Source organism: Alligator sinensis, unplaced genomic scaffold (assembly GCF_000455745.1).
Source record: "Alligator sinensis unplaced genomic scaffold, ASM45574v1 scaffold1307_1, whole genome shotgun sequence".
In the NCBI taxonomy this organism is placed as follows: Eukaryota; Metazoa; Chordata; order Crocodylia; family Alligatoridae; genus Alligator; species Alligator sinensis.
The window spans coordinates 149,031-166,656 of record NW_005843052.1 but is presented as its reverse complement, the minus strand read 5'-3'; the positions used below and the strand labels follow the sequence as shown (position 1 = coordinate 166,656).

At 49.8% G+C, this 17,626-nt stretch overlaps 1 protein-coding gene across 4 annotated transcripts in view; it reads left to right on the top strand.

The window, feature by feature from the left end:
- Positions 1-13,710, top strand: part of LOC102380602 (zinc finger protein 345-like) — a 14,459-nt gene extending 749 nt beyond the window's left edge. The window contains exons 1-5 of one of the 4 annotated variants that reach the window (XM_025193448.1): positions 4,872-5,075; positions 8,152-8,195; positions 9,905-10,029; positions 10,888-10,983; positions 11,324-13,710. In XM_025193448.1, the coding sequence (XP_025049233.1) occupies positions 9,942-10,029; positions 10,888-10,983; positions 11,324-13,314 (2,175 nt within the window). In that variant the 5' untranslated portion in view covers positions 4,872-5,075; positions 8,152-8,195; positions 9,905-9,941 and the 3' untranslated portion in view covers positions 13,315-13,710. Of the gene's footprint in view, positions 1-4,871; positions 5,076-8,151; positions 8,196-9,904; positions 10,030-10,887; positions 10,984-11,323 lie in introns of those variants that run through there. The other 3 variants (XM_014526450.2, XM_006036989.2, XM_006036988.2) reach the window with 3 other exon arrangements.
- Positions 13,711-17,626: the final 3,916 nt, after the last annotated feature.

Here is a 17,626-nt window from a genome sequence, read left to right as displayed (position 1 = left end):
TCTGACTCTGGGCAGGCTACAATCGCCAGAAAAAATATCCTTAACAACCAGAGATGGTAATCTCTCTTTCCCAGCCCACAGAGAAAACAGCTGGTTAATCTACAGTTGAGCAAGAGCACATGGTCCCAGGAGTAGATGGGTAATGTAGTTTTGATTTTTTCCTCCTGGGCCTTGGCAGGCCAAATTGGAATTACTACTTGGAGCGGCTACAACTAAGCAGCCTTTCCAAACCATACTTGCATCTAAGCTGCTAAATCATTCCCTGCAATATCACTAACGATGTATTTGTGCACGAGGTCATGAACAACCCCTCCTCCCCTCCTTTTTGGCCCCATGCAATCTGGTTTTCCCTATCTCTGTTGTTTGCTACAGGTTTCTCATTCTCTCCCTAGGCAGAAACTATCATTAAAGCCCTCCACTATCCCACCCTGGGGAAACATACTCTGATGGCTAAAACCAGGCCCTGAGGGCAACCTGGTTGCTGCCAATTCAAGACATAACTACTAAAGTTTTGCACCCTGGGGCAGGTTTCTGAAACTTGGTGGGTTTATGTCCCACAGTAGTAAAGTAAAGCACTCTTGTGCCCCCTTACTTCAGCCACCATCCCCACTTACTCCCACTGCCAAGTGCCACCCCCTACCCCTGACACTGAGTGCCACTTATTTGCCCAGCCAGTAGCAATGGGCACTAGGAAATTTGGCAGCATGAGAAGTGGCAGCTGCCAAATGGGAGTGGGAGAGTGGCTGAAATACAGGTTTGTCCAACCCCAGTAGCAGCTGCTCCTGCAGTAGTGGTGCAGTGTCCCAGCATGCACCTGCTGCTGGTATTGTCACAGCACCAACTCTCCGACTCTCCATTCTGGCACTCGCTCCAAGTCAGTGCCTTAGACTGATGGCCTGTTCTCTCGCATGTAGTTACGCTACTGCTGCCAACACTGACACCTGATCAGACAGTCCGGCTAATGGAGAGAGACTGGAGACAGGTGAAACAGGGATTCTTCACACCAAACCCCTCTTCACCTCCGTCTCTGTCCTCCAAGGGTCTGCAAGTCCCAGAGCAACTGCCATCACTGACATACACAGGCTCTCATTCCTGATGGCAATAGCTGGAACTGGTCCAGCTCTGGATATTATACCCTGCATTTCACCTTTTTCTTGTGTAATTTTCCATTTGTGTATGCGCATGTATATGCAATGCCGCTGGTGCTGGGAGGGCTCTAGTTTTCCTCCTCTCTGACTTCTGTATTCTGTCTGTGCTGTGTAACACTGCAGGCATGACTTGTTCAGAGCTGGGTAGAGCCAGATTTAATACCCACAGAAGATCATTTTGAAAGTGCACTGGGTCTTACGCCTTTGTTTATAATGCTTGGCTGCTATATCCCACTGAAAATGCCAGTCTCCGTTTGGTCCTTCCCCATTGTGTGCACATATAGTTTTCATAGACATTAGGGCTGGGACCTCGTAGAGTCCCGTGGCTCTCAGTCTCTCTTTATAAGGCCTGCTGTCTTGCCCTCTGATCATGCACATGGCTCTCCTCTTGACTCTCTCATACATTATTCCTGGTGGCTCTTTGTCTCTGTGTCTTTTACATCAGTGTTTCTCAACCTTTTAAGTAGCAAGTACCCCCTAAATTCTGAAAATTTTAATAAGTACCCCAACACTTAATTTTCCAGGGGATTTTATATTTACAGACTAATGTGTGCCATATTTTGGAAGAAGGGCTGTGTATATAAGGCAGTGATATGACAGATGTCTGATCTGGTGTGGGTAGGGTACAACTCAAGTATGTACCTGGGCTAGAGGTGATGTTGGCCAAAGCTAGGAGGGCTGAACCCAGTGCTGCGCACCAAATTATTACTGGGGAATTTAAAGCGTTACACAATGCATGGCGCACCAATTTTTTTTTGCCATAGTTTTGAGAGGAGGAAAGGGCAAGAGAGAGAGGAAAACTGAGCAAGCGAGAGAGAGTTTTGGGGTCCCCGCGTACCCCCTGCCTGTGGCTAATGGACCTCCAGGGGTACGTGTACCACAGGTTGAGAAACTATGTTTTACATCTTTCCCCCAGAACAGTTTACAGTGGTGCTGCTACCAGAATCCTGCAGACGGGCATTTCACACATTAGAACTGGGGTGGCTGTGATTTGCAAGACCTGAGTCCAAAGGAGGCAACATGTGGCTGAGATCTAGGATTTTGCACTTCTTGATGCCAAGAGTTACTCAGTTCCTGACCATTCAGAAATATGCAGCGGCCTTGGCAACTGACATACGCTATTTGGGCGTTTCTGCCTCTTCCCTCCAGCAAAGCCTGTTGTGGGCCTCGGGAGCCCTAGAGAGGAAAGAACATTTATCCATCTTGCAGAATCATATAAGAGTCCCAGTCATGGACCAGAGCTGCTTTGTGCAGCCCTCACTGAAACACTGTTTAGTAATACATGCTGCTTGCAAAAAGGCTCTGCTGAGCCATTGATCAATGTAGATCTCCCTGAAACCGTGGCTCCCACACAAACTGCTTACACAAGCTTAAGCTGGAATACATATACATGATTAACTTGTGTAGATTCATCACAAGGTTGATTAATAAGACTGGTACTGGATAGTTTAAAACACTAGATAACAAAGAGATATACAAGGAAGGGTTTTATTTATACTCAGCGTGGGATGATATTGTAAAATGTTTTAAGTGCAAAGTACAGGAGATCTGTGATTTAAATAGAATGTGTTTCAATCACTAGATAAAAGACAAATTAGAACACTTTGAAACTTTGGATTAGCCTAGGGGAAGCTATATGCAAGTTGTGCTAATACCTTGTCAAAAGCATCTAGGGCAAGGGCAGACAATTATTTTGGGCGGAGGGCCACTTACTGAGTTTTGGCAAGCCATCAAGGGCTTCATGACAGGCAGCCAGGGCAGATTAATATTAATTTTCTAAATTTTTTAGGAGCCCCATGGGCCAGATAGAATGGCTTGGCAGGCCGCATGTGGCCCGCAGGCCGCATTTTGCCTACCCCTGATCTAGGGCCAATACCTTGCAATCAATTGATCATGAGCATTAATGAGTAGGTGCTTTGTAGATAATAAACCTGGATGAGCCTTTGCCACCAAGCCAAGCCTGTAGTCCAGCGGTTCTGAACCGGGGGTACATGAAACCTCATCGGGGGTATGTGAAATATATTTCATACGTTGTCTAACACAGGTCGAAAGGTCTAAAAAATCAATTTCCCATTGAAAAGGGGATACATGAAGTCTCACTCTGAGACCAAGGGGTATGTCGACTGAAAAAGGTTCAGAACTGCTGCTGTAGTCATTCTTTCTATGGCATCAAGGTCTTCAGGAAAACACACACTACCAGCAGCAACAGTAGCAGTGCATGCAACACCACAGCAGCATGCACACAGAAAACCATACTGACTACGTATTGAGGACAACACTTGGTGCTGTACAAACAATAACAGGTCAAACCCAGTAGGCTACAGCTCCCAGTTTAGCTTCCTGCTAAAACTGTCTGTGTAGAAACTCAAATATATTTAAGACAGTGTCATATTATAGTGCAGGACTCTTGGGGTCTATTCCTAGATATACTGCTGGCCTGGTGCATGCCTTCAAACAAGTAACTTCCATTTTCTGTGCCTCCCTTGGAAAGGAAAAATCTGGACTGCTATTCCTTGTGAATCACTTCTGAGCTGTGTGGAGTTGTTTACATTCCCCAAGTTACAATGTGAAGTGAACTTTATTTTTCCCCTGCTTCTGGGCTTTGCTGGTTGCTACATGGAGCCAGGAAGGATTTTCCCCTGCCTCCTGTTGCTACAGGTGTTAGGGTTTTATTTGTTTGTTTGCTTTTGCTTTCTCCTTCCTTAAAAGGATTGGGCATGGGCTTCAGGCAAGCCTCAGGATTTTGACTGTGTTGTGCCAATACCCTTGATGGAACTAAAAAGCCCAGAGATTCCTGGATAGAAAGTCTTGCCTCTCTGTCTCTATCAAAGTCGGGTTGATCAATTAATTTGGGATCAGAAAGGAATTTTACCCCACAATCAGACTGGCACAGGCTTGCAGGGAAAGTACCTTCCTTTGAAGCGGCAGGCATGGCCCTCTTCCTTGGATCTCTGAAATGTAATTTTAACAATTTTGCAATGGCAGGATATTGCCAGTGCCCTCCTTCCCTTGCTTTACCTGCAGCAGGTTAGGATGTTCTTGGTGTTTTGTGCACTACGCCTTGCAGTTATATACAACAGATTTTTTGCAGTTTTAGGACTAGATTAGACAAGCACATGCATAGAATGATTCAGATAGGGATAATCCTGCTTCATGCAGGGGACTGGACTAGATGATCTCCAGAGGTCCCTTCCAGTCCTACTTTTCTGTGATTTTGAAATGCATGGGTCCCCAAGTTGGTGTCAGTCAGCACCATCAGGGATAAAATGAGCCAGATTCTCATCTGGTGTAAACTGCCATAGGTTCAACTGAAGCCAGCAGTGCAATGCTCATTTACACCAGCTGAGGATCAGGCCTCAAGTCTGGGGTGTAAATCCTGAAGCCAAGGGACAGGAGAGGCTAGATGAGCTTAGCCTGCTCTGTAACAGAATCTCACCCACCAATCCTTGCAAGGAAAGCATTTGTTTTTTTCTTTCTTTTGACACCTATTACCCTCCCACAGCCTGTGAACAAATCAATAGGCAGCAGGGAAGGAAATACAGGGATGCAGCTCTTCGTCAAAATCTGGAATAAAAATTCCCTTATGCCATGTTTCTGCCCCAGGAGGCACAGAGGGAAGAGGATACCGTAGCTATTGCCACCAGAGGGCTCTGGTTATTGCTAAGGGCTCTCTTCCTCTCTCTTTTTTTTCAGGATATCAGGGGGCTGAGCTTCCTGGGTCAGGCACTGCTAGCAGCTGCATCCATAGTGACCTAAGAGCCTGGGCTGTGCAGCTGCTGCTCCCCCAGCGGGTCTGTGTCAGGGAGAGACCTTCAGCAAAGCCCCTCTCTGCTCAGCCCAGGGGGAGCTTCCTGCAGGGGCTGGTTCCAGCCCCCCAGGGACAGGCCCGGGCTCTGCAGACACCAGCTCCAGAGCCGGAGACTCCAGGTAATGGGAACAATTCAGTCTTAGATGTGGTCAGGAGAGTGACTGCAAAAATGGCTCCTTCCCCCCATCTCTTCTCCTGGTGGGTCTGAGACTCCCAGAGCTGCTGCCGTCACTGACACACAGGCTCTGGCTCCCAATAGCACTTGCAGGAGCTGATCCAGCTATGGGAGAAGTTAACATTTTCTTTTGTGCGTGTATGTATGCATAATATATATATATATGTATGGTCTGAGTCATTTGACTGGCTGATGGGAGCATTAAGCTGTGCATAATTTGGGGATAATAAAAGTTTGGTTTAAAAGCAGCTAGTATAATCATGCTGACTTGTTTAATTGTAGGATTTAATCGGTGAGCATTTGGAAAAGTGCCTTTGCTAGAGAAGGAGGAAGAAAGTGGCAGAGCTGCTAACTGGGGAAAAAGAATGCGATCAGATGATATTAAAATCAGCTGTTAGATCAGAGAATTGAAAGGTAGCAAATGTACTTATTTTAAATGGGTTGTGTCTCCTAGAATAGCAAAGCAGAGCATCTGTATTTACCAATACCTGGAAAGTTATTTCTGGCAAAACTTAAATATGTTTAAAGGTTCAGATTGATGTAATAGGGACTAACTACATGGCTTCTACAAAGATCTGATGAAGTGAGCTTTAGCCTATAAAACTTGCGTTCTCTCAAGTTAGTTCATATCTGCCCTGCCTTTTGACTGACTTCCGATTAACACAGCTAGCTACCTCTGTCTACAAAGAGATGCCATGGTGATCTGATCTAGTTCTTTAATGCAATAGTGGACGAAAGAGGAACAGTAGATGGGCTTTATTTGGACATTAAAGAAACCTTTGAAGAGGCTATTAAGAAATAAAGTGATTCTGGGATGAGAGGCAAACTTTTGTCCTGGATTGGTAACTGGACTAGAAACAGTGGGGAAGAAATGGTTAGTTAACACACAAAGTTAACAAAGGTGCCACAAAGATCTACCCTGGTTCTGATTAGCATGCTGAAGCTTTTTAAAAGACACGAGCAGCAAGGTAGCAGATTTTTCAGGCTATCCAAAAATTATTGAGGTTATTTAAGTATAACTTTCTGCAGAGGGATCTTGGGAAGGTATGTGAATAGACAACACAGGTGCAAACATGATTCGGTGCCGATGTGCATTATCTAGCATTCAATGGAGGGCATAAGTCTGGGCTCAGTGTTGAAGTTTGGGACATATAGGATGGTTGAATTAGGGGTTGTTGGAGGCATTCTGTGCTGAGTGATCAGAGGACTAGCATTAACTACACAGACAGTTTATGGAGCATAAAAACTAGTTTTGTATGTAACAGGCTTAAAGAGAGAGACATGCTCAGTTGGTATAAATCAGCTTAGCTACATTGATAGACACCAGCTCTGGATCTGGCCTAGAGTGGGTGAGGCTGGCATGTGGAAAGTGGGGATATGCCATGAGCACTGACCACCCTATTGTGTTACCTTCAGCATATCCCTTCAGCGTGCACAACTGTACAGTAAACCTGCCTGCCCCTTGCTCCTTTTCCACCTTGATTACCTTGCTGCCGTTCATCTAGCTTGCATGTTGAGCAGGTCAGCCTCACCTATCCAAAGAGAATGCAGTGCTCCTGTGCTCTGGTCTGCTTGGCACTTGCACCCATCTTGCATGGTTATAAAGAATTGAAACGGGACAAATATAGTACAAAGCTCTAAATTGCATTGCCAGAAGAGCAATCTGAGCTGCCATATAGCCACCAACCTTGCCATTCTTAGGGTGGGGAAATAATTATTTATATTTGAAGAGAGAGTCTGATAGCCTGCACACTCCTGAGAGTATAAGAGTCTACTACTGCTGCCAGATGGTAGAGTTGCCCCTTGAGTTTTAAGAGCAAGCAGGTGTGAGCATTGGTGCAGAAAATCCTGAGACCAAACCCTGCTGCTGATGTGTTTGTGTCAGTAGCTGTTACTCAAGGCTGCAGGAGCCCCTTGCATCCTTAACTACAGTATTGAGTCTTAATGATGCTTTTACCTGGTGACTAAGAGAGGTAGCAGGCAGGAGAAGGTGAAATCTAGCCAGCAGGTTGGCCCTATTTCATTGAGACCAAGCCACTCCAATAATGAAAAGGGGGCTGTTTGTTATATCTAGTGAAGGTATTTCCATTTTGGGAGGATTAGATATTGAAGAACTTAAACCAAATGTTTTCTCTGAAGCCCATGCATTTTTCTACTTCATTTGTTTCCTCTCCTCTTTTCTACCTGCCTCTCGTCTTTTGAGAGGTCCTGTCAATCTTGGATTCTTAAGCTCCCATTGCTGATGCATGTGAGCACCCCTCCATCTCAAGTGCACTAAGGAGCTGCGCTAGGTTAAACTTTACTGATGGGAAACTGAGGCACAGGGAGACTAAGTGATTCCCTCAAGACCATGCAGACCAGAGAGCCCTGGATCAAGGCTAGTATCCAAACTCCTTCCCCTGTTCAGTCTGTGCTGTAACTAATCCAGATAGTTCTGAGTGGCAGCAGATGACAGAACAAGGAGCAATGATCTCAAGTTTCAGCAAGGGACGTTTAAGTTAGATATTAGGAAAACTTTCTCACTAGAAGAGTAGTAAAGCACTGAAACAGGTTACCCAGGAAAGTTGTGGAGTCTCTGTCGTTGGAGGTTTCTAAGACTCGGCTAGACAAAGCTTTGGCTGGGATGATCTAGTTGGGGATGGTCCTCTAGATTCCCGTATGAAGTCTGGGTGCTGCAAAGCTGGGCTTCAGTTCCTTATGGGCAGTCAGGGACTCGCCCAGATCACATGGAGAGTGCTATGACAAAAAGTTTCTGCAAAGCCAGAAACTAGCTGGAGGTGATAGCAGGCAAGAAGTTTGGAATCCAATCAAGGGTCTAAACTCTATGGAGAAAAACATCTCTAGTACTTAATCACTGTGGTCACAAATTTTTTCATAAATAAAATTGAATTTTCTAACAAAAAGATCTTCCTTGAAAATTTTTATGCCGCATTTTGATTTCTCAGAGAGAGAGAGAGGGCATGGTCCCCTTCCTTGTTGCTCTTGAGTGTATTTTAAAAACTACTTTTCTGTGCTGACAGTGGCAGGACATTGACAGTACCCTTGTTCCCCTGCTTCATCTATGGTAAGTTAAAGGCTTTTTTTGATGTTACAGACATGCTTCGAAGTTGTGCATGAGGGTTTGTTCCCAAAGTTTTTAAAAAGAGGTTATACAAGGGCATGTATACACCTACGTGTGTCCGCTCCAACATGCTGGAGATCTGGTGCATCAAAGCAGACTCGATTAATGAAGTCTGCTCCACATGCGAGCTGACGTGCCTGTTGCCACCTTGCATGCATTTGTATAATGGCTAAATGCACGTCAGCACTGAGAAAATGGTAGTGCTTTTCTGAACTAAAACACCTTTGATGTGTTTTAGTTCAAAAGCATATCTCTGCCACTTTGTCAGCGCTGACACGCGTTTCGCCATTTATACGAATGCATGCACTGCAGTGCCAGGCACTTTTAAAAGCACTCAGCGTTGCCACACAAGCATGTGTACAAAGCTCCCAAATGCTCATCTAGGATGATTTAGATCAGGAGTAGGCAACCCCTGGCACGGGTGTCAGAGCATGGCACGCGAAGGCTTTTTGCTTGGCACGTGTGCCTTGGGGCAGATGGTGGGGAAAGGGCCGGGGCTGCACTGCCACAGCAAAGATCGGGTCCCTCATGGCTCCTCCACCATCTGCCCCTGGAACACCAACTTCTTACAAGTAAAGGTTGCACATATTTTTGGCACTCTCCTCAAAAAACATCGCCAACCCCTGGTTTAGATGATCCATTTTGAGCAGGAGGTTGGACTAGAAGTGACCTCCAGAGCTCCTTTCCAGCCCTATTTTTCCTATGCTTCTTGTTTCAATTTGTCTCAGGTTTTTGAAAAGCAAACCTATATATATATATATAGATATATAGAGATATATATAGATATATATCTAGTCTGTATAGATTTTCTTGAAAACATTAAAACAAGCATTTTTTTCTTTTTAAAGTTTTGACTAAAATTGAAATGTTTTTCAGTGTCAAAACCCCACCTCCCATGAAACTTGATGATCAAATGTAGCTGAGGCTTCTTTGCAAAGTGCCCTCCATTCCCACTAAATATGTGCAGTAACTGTGTCAACCACGTATCCTACCCCCTCAGGTGGACTTCTGTTGTGTTCTGTGAAGGTTGTTTGACTTTGGGGATTACTGTGGTTTGAGCATCTTCCAGGAGGCAATTAAGCAACCTGACTACCATCAGTCATGGGACTGTTCTGTCATCGTGTTTCTAGAGGGAGAGATTCATTTAGCAGAGGGTTTTTTTGTTTTGTTATTTTTTGTTTAATTCTTAAATGAGTGCAAGTGTACACATGCATACTTTGCTACATATATTTTAGGGAAGGTAAAGTCAAAGAAATGATCCCCGCACTTGGATTGGAAGGTGATAAGGTTAATGACAGCCCTTCAATTCTGTAAGATTTCATTTTACAGACTTGGGCTGATTGCCAGCAAAGCTTCATTTCTGGCAGTGTGGGGCAAAAGCAATATATGGGGTAGATCAGTGTAGTTGTAATGGAGTCGTTTTATACTGGCTGTGGACTTAATCATTTTGAACCTGTTCTTTTAGCCTTTGCTTACTAACTGCTTCCTGGAATGAGGAGTTACAGGGTTAGGGGGATATTGGACAAATCAGTTCTGGGGAAACAGGGAGTTATGCAAAAGGAGAAGCCCATGCAATACAGCTGTGCCCGAGTTGGAGGCATCGTGTCAAGATTATGAGGCTGGTACCGAGTGGAGAAAATTTGTTGTTACAGAGGCTGGCGGCTGCCGTGGAGGTGGCCAAATCTAGCCATGGAGCCATATGTATTGCTGGACCCTCGGCAGCGGGCGCTGTACAGGGATGTCATGCAGGAGAGTTACGAGACCTTGATGGCCCTGGGTAAGGAGGCATTTTCTCTCGCATTCATTACAAGCAGTCAATGTGCCCCCCACCCCAGTCACCCCAGGGGTTTAGACTTCCTTTGACTTTAAGTGTGTGGGCTCCTTGCTGTGATGTACATTATTGCCTCGGAGGGCTGCAGTGGACAGGGCATGAATGCAGTCCTTGGAGCAGGGTCAAGGGGTGACAGCAGAAGGGGGAAAAAGGGAGTTGCAGACAGGACAATGAAGGAAGGGCACCAGCAAAGAAAGAAAGAAGTCAGCATTCGCCCAGCCAGCAGGATGAGAAAAGACTGTTCCTGGTTGCTGGGAGGAGGTGGACACCTTGGAGAGGGAGGCAGGGTGGCATGAGTATGTTATTTGGTAAGGGTTAGGAGAGAGTCCGTAGCAAGGACAGGAAATGTGGCAGGGGTGCTGGGCATGGAGAGGATCCTCAAGGGGCTCAGGGGCACGAATGGGGGAGTGAGGTGGTGATGAGGAGCAGTAGTGTTGTCTGCACTGGAAGAAGGGAACAGCAGCTTGTGTGAAAGGGGGAGGCTTCAAGCAGGGAGATGGTGTGGATGTGACACTTTCCTGAAGGGCTGTGAGCGCGTTGGAGTCTGCCACTGTGATAGTGATGAGGGAGGGCTGGGGCATAGAGATAGCCAGTGCCTGAAGGCGGTAGGAGCTGATGTGCCCCAAAGACCAGAGAAGGAGCAAGGAACTAACAGTGGGAAGGGGGCAGAAAGAGAGCAAGAGCCCCAAAGGCTTCTGGGAAAGGGCTGCTGAGACACTAGGAGACCGCCAAGCCGGGGAAGATGAAGGCCAACCCTAGCTGCCACTCATCCTGTTTGGTTTTTATCCTTCTCTCCTCCAACAGAATTTCCCATTTCGAAGCCTGACCTGCTCTCCCGGCTGGACCATGGGGATGAGCCAACAGCTCTGGACCTCCACGTGCCTAAAGGTGCCCGTGCAGGTGAGCAGCAAGTTAAATCCACCTGGGTGCTGCGTACCCGCAAGGCAGCAGAACAGCCTGTGAGCTCGCCACGTCAGGGTTGGGTGGGCGTTGTACCCTCATGAGAAGTGTCATTCGTGGCTTTCATGCCATCGCGACTGACCTGCCATCTGAGGAGATGAGGAGCCAGAATCGTTCTCCTTTCCCTTCCTCCCCTCGGGTAGGGTTTTGGGTGGCGACTTCATGATCTCTTCAAACATTGACCATGACTGGTTCCCCTGGCACCTGCCATTCCCCGTTCACCTTGGCACAGCGAGAAACTAGCTAACACCTGGATACTCTCTTTTTCTCCTTCCGTCAGCAGAAGGGGCCACAAGCGAGAACGAGGAGGAGAACCCCGCGCGGGAAAGCCCTAAGGAGCCAGAGTCGGAGAGCCCTGAGAGTGGGAAAGCTCCTCTGAGCTCTCCTGAGGCAACAGGGAAGGCAGCAAAGAATGAGGCGGGTGAGGCTGCGGCCCGCCCCAGTGAGAGCCCCAACACCTGCCATGAGTGCGGGAAGACCTTCAGCCACAAGTCAGCCCTGGTGAAGCACCAGAAGATCCACACAGGTGAGAGGCCCTATGAATGTGCCGACTGCGGGAAGAGCTTCATCCAGCGCTCAGACCTGACCATCCACCAGCGCGTGCACACTGGGGAGCGCCCCTACGCCTGCCCCGACTGCGGGCGCCGCTTCAGCGTCAGCTCTTCCCTGCTCACCCACCAGCGTACCCATGCGCCGAGTGGGGAGAAGCCTAACCGCTGCCCGCAGTGTGGCCGCAGCTTCACGGACCCCAGTGCCCTGGCCCGGCACCAGAAGAGCCACTTGGGTGGGAAGCCCTATGAGTGCGGGGTGTGTGGGAAGGCCTTCGCCTGGAGCTCCCACCTTGAGCGGCACCAGCGCATTCATACGGGTGAGAAGCCCTTTCAGTGCGGGGAGTGTGGTCGGGCCTTCGCCTGGAGCTCTCACCTGGACCGCCACATGCGCACCCACGCGGCCGTCGTGGAGGCGGCGGAGGAGGAAGCGGAGGAGGAACCCCCGCCGCCCCCGCAGCGCTGCGCCGATTGTGGCAAGCGCCTCAACCACCAGACGGACCCACAGCGCTTCAAGCACAAAGGCACACAGACCCATGCTGAGGTGGAGGTGGAGGAAGGCATCCCCGACCGACCCCACTGCTGCCCCCACTGCGACAAATGCTTCAGCCAGAGCTCAAACCTGCTCAAGCACCAGCGGGTCCACACTGGGGAGAGGCCCTACCCCTGCCCCGACTGCGGCCGCCGCTTCCGCTGGGGCTCAGCTCTAGCCAAGCACCGCCGCACCCACATCCGTGACCGCCCCTCTGAGGCCTCCTCCAGTCAGGGCTCCCCAGAGGATGCTACAGAGGAGGCAGCACCAACACCACCCACTGCTGGCAGCAAGCCCTACCCATGCGGTGCCTGTGGGAAGAGCTTTGGCTGGGTCTCGCACCTGGAGCGGCACCGGCGCATCCACACAGGAGAGAAGCCGTTTCGGTGCGGGGAGTGTGGCCGGGCCTTCGCTGTTAGCTCCCACCTGGAGCGGCACCGGCGCATTCACACTGGGGAGCGCCCATATCGCTGCGGCGATTGCGGGAAGAGCTTTGCCGTCAGCTCCACCCTCCTGGCGCACCGGCGCACCCATGCTGCCCAGGAGGGGAGACCTCACCAGTGCCCTGACTGTGGCAAAGGGTTTGGGGCTGCTGCCAGCCTAGAGCGGCACCGGCGCCTGCACCGGGGTGAGAAGCCCTACCAGTGCAACATCTGCGGCAAGGGCTTTGCCTGGAGCTCCCACTATGATAGGCACCGGCTCACACACACAGGTGAGAAACCCTTTGCCTGTGCCCAGTGTGGCAAGCGCTTTGGCCGCAGCTCCCACCGCAACCGGCACCAGCGGGCCCACGCCCAGGGGGGCAACGGAAACATCAGGGAGAAACGCCATGTCTGCCCTGAATGTGGTAAGGCCTTCAGCCTCAGCGCCGCCCTGGCAGCCCATCAGAGACTCCACTTGACCAGTGCCGGCAGCAGCAGCCCGCTCTCCCTGCTGCCTCCTGCGTGGTGGGAGACCGAGAGAAGGACAGGGACGCCGCCACCTGAGGCCTGGGCTGAGGACCCCACTGCTCCATTCCAGTGCTCCGACCCTTCCTCCTCCTCATCCTCCTTGCCTGGGGCATGGATGGCCAAGTCCCTTGTGCCTCCTGCTGCAGCTGCTTGGAGACCTGGGGAAGTAGAGGGCAGCCAGGCCACCAACACCACAAGCCAACTAGAGAGCTGGGCCCAGCTGCCTCCCCCCAGCTCCTAACTCAGCTCCTGGCTAACTTGGGGGAAGGGGGAATCTGTGTCACCAACATTAAGCTCCCTATTTTGGGGAGAACCAGAAACCTCCTGCACTCTGGTCTTCATGACTATGGGTGGGTGACTGACCTGCTTCCCTTCCCTTCCCCCAAGCCAGGTACCCCTCCAGGTGTGATGGCACAGTGACTTTCAAAACACCGTCACTGGGATCTGCCACTGATGCGGAAGATTGCCCTTTAAGCACTTGGTGTCTGAAGCACCCCAGAGTGCCACGAAAGGGGCAAGGGGGCTGGACGGGCAGGGAGTGAAGGGCTGACATGGGGGTGAGTGCGTGCTGGGGGCAGGGATGGAAACCAGAATGGGGGTGAGGGCGATGCTGAAGGGTTAGGGGAGGAATGAGTGTTAGGGGATGGTGGGTGGGAGCGCAGGAGCCAGAGTGGGAGGGCAGGGGAGCAGAATGAGGGAGGGGGCTATTCAGGGTGGGGGAGGGTGGGATATTAGTTTCCTGGGATTGTGGATGGCAGGGGAGGAGAGGAGAGGGAAGAAGGGAAGCACTACCTCCCAGTATGACCTTTCCTTCTGTTCTTTTTCCTCCTCCTCCATAGGGAGTGAGGGAGGCCTCAGAGCAGAGAGTCTGAGAATGAGAGGTGGGGCAGCGCTTGGGAAGATGCAGACAGAAAAACAGACAGCAAGTCTGTCACTGCAGCAGAGGAAATGCTTTGGAGCAGAGCATGTTTCACCCACAGGGTACCCAGCTGTTGGGCGCTCCAGGATCAGTGGCTGAGAGAAGGGCCTTTTGCAGTGGCCTAAGCATTGGCAAAAGGTTGGCCTCATTCTTAGGAGCCTGGTGCCACCTTTTCCCATTGGGCCCTGTCCTGAGTCCCCTGATGAGAGGGGCTTAGGTAATGGATTCCCAGGGAGAAGTGTGAGGATTGGTCTTTAGAGCCACAGACTCATTAACCTCACTCTGTGGCAGGTAATGTGATGGGGATGCTGCCTTATTGTCAGGGGGATGAATTCACACAACACCATGAGAAGGAAACTGTTTCCATGGAGGCCCTCCCCATGGAAAGTCCCTTTGTGAGCACAGGGCATCTTGCACCAACAGCAGTAGCCATGGGAGGGCATCACATTTATACTGTTCCCTTGCTCCTATGAGACTGAGTCATGAGCACCCCCAATGGATGAAAGATGATTAAGTGGGCTGAATTGTTTGATTTTTTTTTTTTTTTTTTTTTTTTTCCATGCAGTTGTTTCATTTGCATGAAGGCTGAGTCTGATCCTGCCATCCTAGGCAGTCAATGACACAACCCCCTTTGGCATCACTGGGCACAGAGACAGGTCCCATTTGTTGAGCGATAAGAAGTCACTTCTGGAGACAGGGAGAGAGTGGCACAGGAAGAAGCTACTGCTCAATCTTCACATTGACAAGAGTTAATTAAGATACCAAGCTGGGATACAAGGCTCAGCTGAGATTTGAGGCACCTATGACAGTAGCTGCTGGTAGACAGGGGGTTAAGACAACACAACTTAGTAACCACAGCTGACAACTCCATAATTCTAGTAGGACAGAGGTCCCTGCAGCCAGGTTATGAGATTTTGTCCATCTGAAACCGAATGCCTGTCACACCCACGGGCCTGTGCTGTCTACTTGTGTCTGATGCCTGTGAATGCAATGAATGAAGTTGGACTCAGAGGTGGGGTAAGAGTTGTTTTTTTTTTTTTTTTCTTTTTTCTGATTTCCTTGCTTTGGATTTGAGGGTAATAAAGTAGAAGGTAGTTTAGCAAAAAAACCCTAAGTGTCTTGCAGTCCTTTTCCTTAGTGAATGTGAGCAAGAATGGGTCACAGGGTGGAGAGGGAGACCTAAGAGCAGTGACACTCGCTCTCTTTAAATTTTTATTATTAATATATTTCATGTGCCAGGTCAAATTAGTTCCAAAGCATATTGGAACAGCTGAGTTCTGCTCAATCAAAACCCATATTGAGCTCTGCCTGCTCAATCAGTCATTCTAAACACCAGGTATGCAGGGCTGGACACAGACATGAGTGAACTAGGCGAGCACCCAGGGCCCGGACACAAAGAGGGTCCTGAAAATGGTGAAAATTATTATTATTATCATTATCTCTGACAAAGGGGGGCCTGATACTAAAAGTCTGCCCAGGGCCTCCAGGAGTCTAGGTATGCTGTATGCTATTACAAGTGAGACTCCTCTGTCCCAGAGGCTCGCCCTAGGACTTCAGATATTTCTAAATCCATTGGCAGGCATCCTTCATGCAGGCTCAAGCCCAGAGGTCTTGGGATTCAGATGTCCCCGTGGCAAAGTGGGGCTCCCCACACTTGCCTTTGGGAATGCCCCCCACCTGACTCACCTGCTATGCCTTGTTCTTAATTAATTATGATATTAATTAAGGTGGGAGGCTGCCCATTCTTGCCCTGATGCCAGGGGGTGCTATCCGCGGCTCCGTACCTCCCCTCCCCTGCCCAGCCCATGCCTCGCAGATGGCATCCAGCTGTTGATCTCACCAGCCTCACACTGGGCCCCAGAATCCTTCTATCGGGACCTCTCTGAGATCCCTCCATTCAGGCGGCCTACTCCACCTTCATTTGGGCTGTCTAGCTCCCTGAAACATTTCCCCTCTTGGGCATGGTCCCCCCCAGGACGTTTGGCCACACAGGCCCTGGCCTCACCTCCAAGGCCAGTCAGGACCTCAGGCCCTCAGCTCTGGGCGTCCCTCACAGTGAGCCCCTGGCCCTTTCAACCATTCTGGTCTTGGCCCCAGCATTGACCAGTCAAGGGTACTTTACATCAGGCCTCTGCCACTCTAGCCCTACTCTCTCTCTGGGGTCTGCCTTCTGGTCCCTACTAAGGGCTACCCCATCCGGTTGTGGGAGCTGGGGTATCCTCATACCACAACTGGTGCTCTAGGGTCTCACAGGGACTCGCACCCCCCCCAGGCAGCAGGTCATTGTGCTCACTCTATAGGTCTTGTATTTGACCCACACTCGACCTCCTTACAGTCTCCTTACCACACAGTTCTACATACAGATCCATTAGGCTGATAGCAAGCAGATCACTCAGGAGACCCAATTCTGTGAGAGTGGCTAATTGGTACACAAGGTTATGAAAATATTTACAGTGGCAACTCTGCAGGGAGAGTCTTTTAAGCGGTGAGAAACGTCTCCTGCTCAGCATCTCCGTCAACGCACAGCTCTTCTTTCTGGGAGCCAGCACTGTAAATATTTCTGTCCTCGGTGGCAAATATTCTGCCCCTTCACGAGCACTCTCCGTCCTCACCTATATTTTTAGGGTGGTCATAATTGGGGTGTGGGGGGGGGGTTGTTTTTTTTTTTAAAGGGATCTCATCAAATTTGGTAAACTTCAGTGTTGACCTATCCCTTAGATACTTTTTTTGTGCAAGTTCAAAGGTTGGTGCCAGTTTAGTGGCTTATTAGGTTGCGGTGGCAACAGCAGGCCAAGAGTATGCAATTGTGTGATGGGACTAGTGTCATGTCCTGCTACCTCCTACTCCCCAGCCTGAGTGACAGAGTGCCCATTTACAGCTGGACCCGTTGATGGCCCGTCCTTGGGCCCACACGGTTCAATTTCTTTATTAGTGACTTGGACGATAAGGTGAAAAGCAGCCGGTTTAAATTTGCTGATGATACCAAGATTTGGAGTGAGGTAGGCACAGTAGTAGGGAAGGACAGATTACAGCAGGACCTGGACAGGTTACAGGGGTGGGCTAACAAAAATAGGATGTGTTTCAATACTGAAAAGTGCAGGGTGCTGTACCTGGGCAGTAGTAACCAGCAGCACACTTATAAGATGGGAAACTCCCTTCTCGAGAACACGGTGGCAGAAAGATCTTGGAGTCATTACTGACTCCAAGATGAACATGGGCCGACAACGCGAGGTCATGGTCGGCAGGGCTAACCGGACCTTGTCGTGCATCCACAGATGCATCTCAAGCAGGTCCAAGGAGGTGATCCTCCCCTTCTATGCGACACTGGTCAGGCTGCAGCTGGAGTACTGTGTCCAGTTCTGGGCGTCGCACTTCAGGAAGGATGTAGACAGCATAGGGGGTCCAGAGGAGGGCCACCTGCATGCTCAGGGGGCAGCAGGGCAGGCCCTACGAGGAGAGGCTAAGGGACCTGAACCTGTTCAGCCTCAGCAAGAGAAGGCTGAGGGGGGACCTGGTGGCAGTCTATAAACTCATAAGGTGTGGGGGGGACCAGCAGGGTTTGGGAGAGACCTTGTTCCCCTGAGCACCCCCCCCCCCCCCCCCCCCCCCGCAAAGAAGAAAAAAAACAACCCAA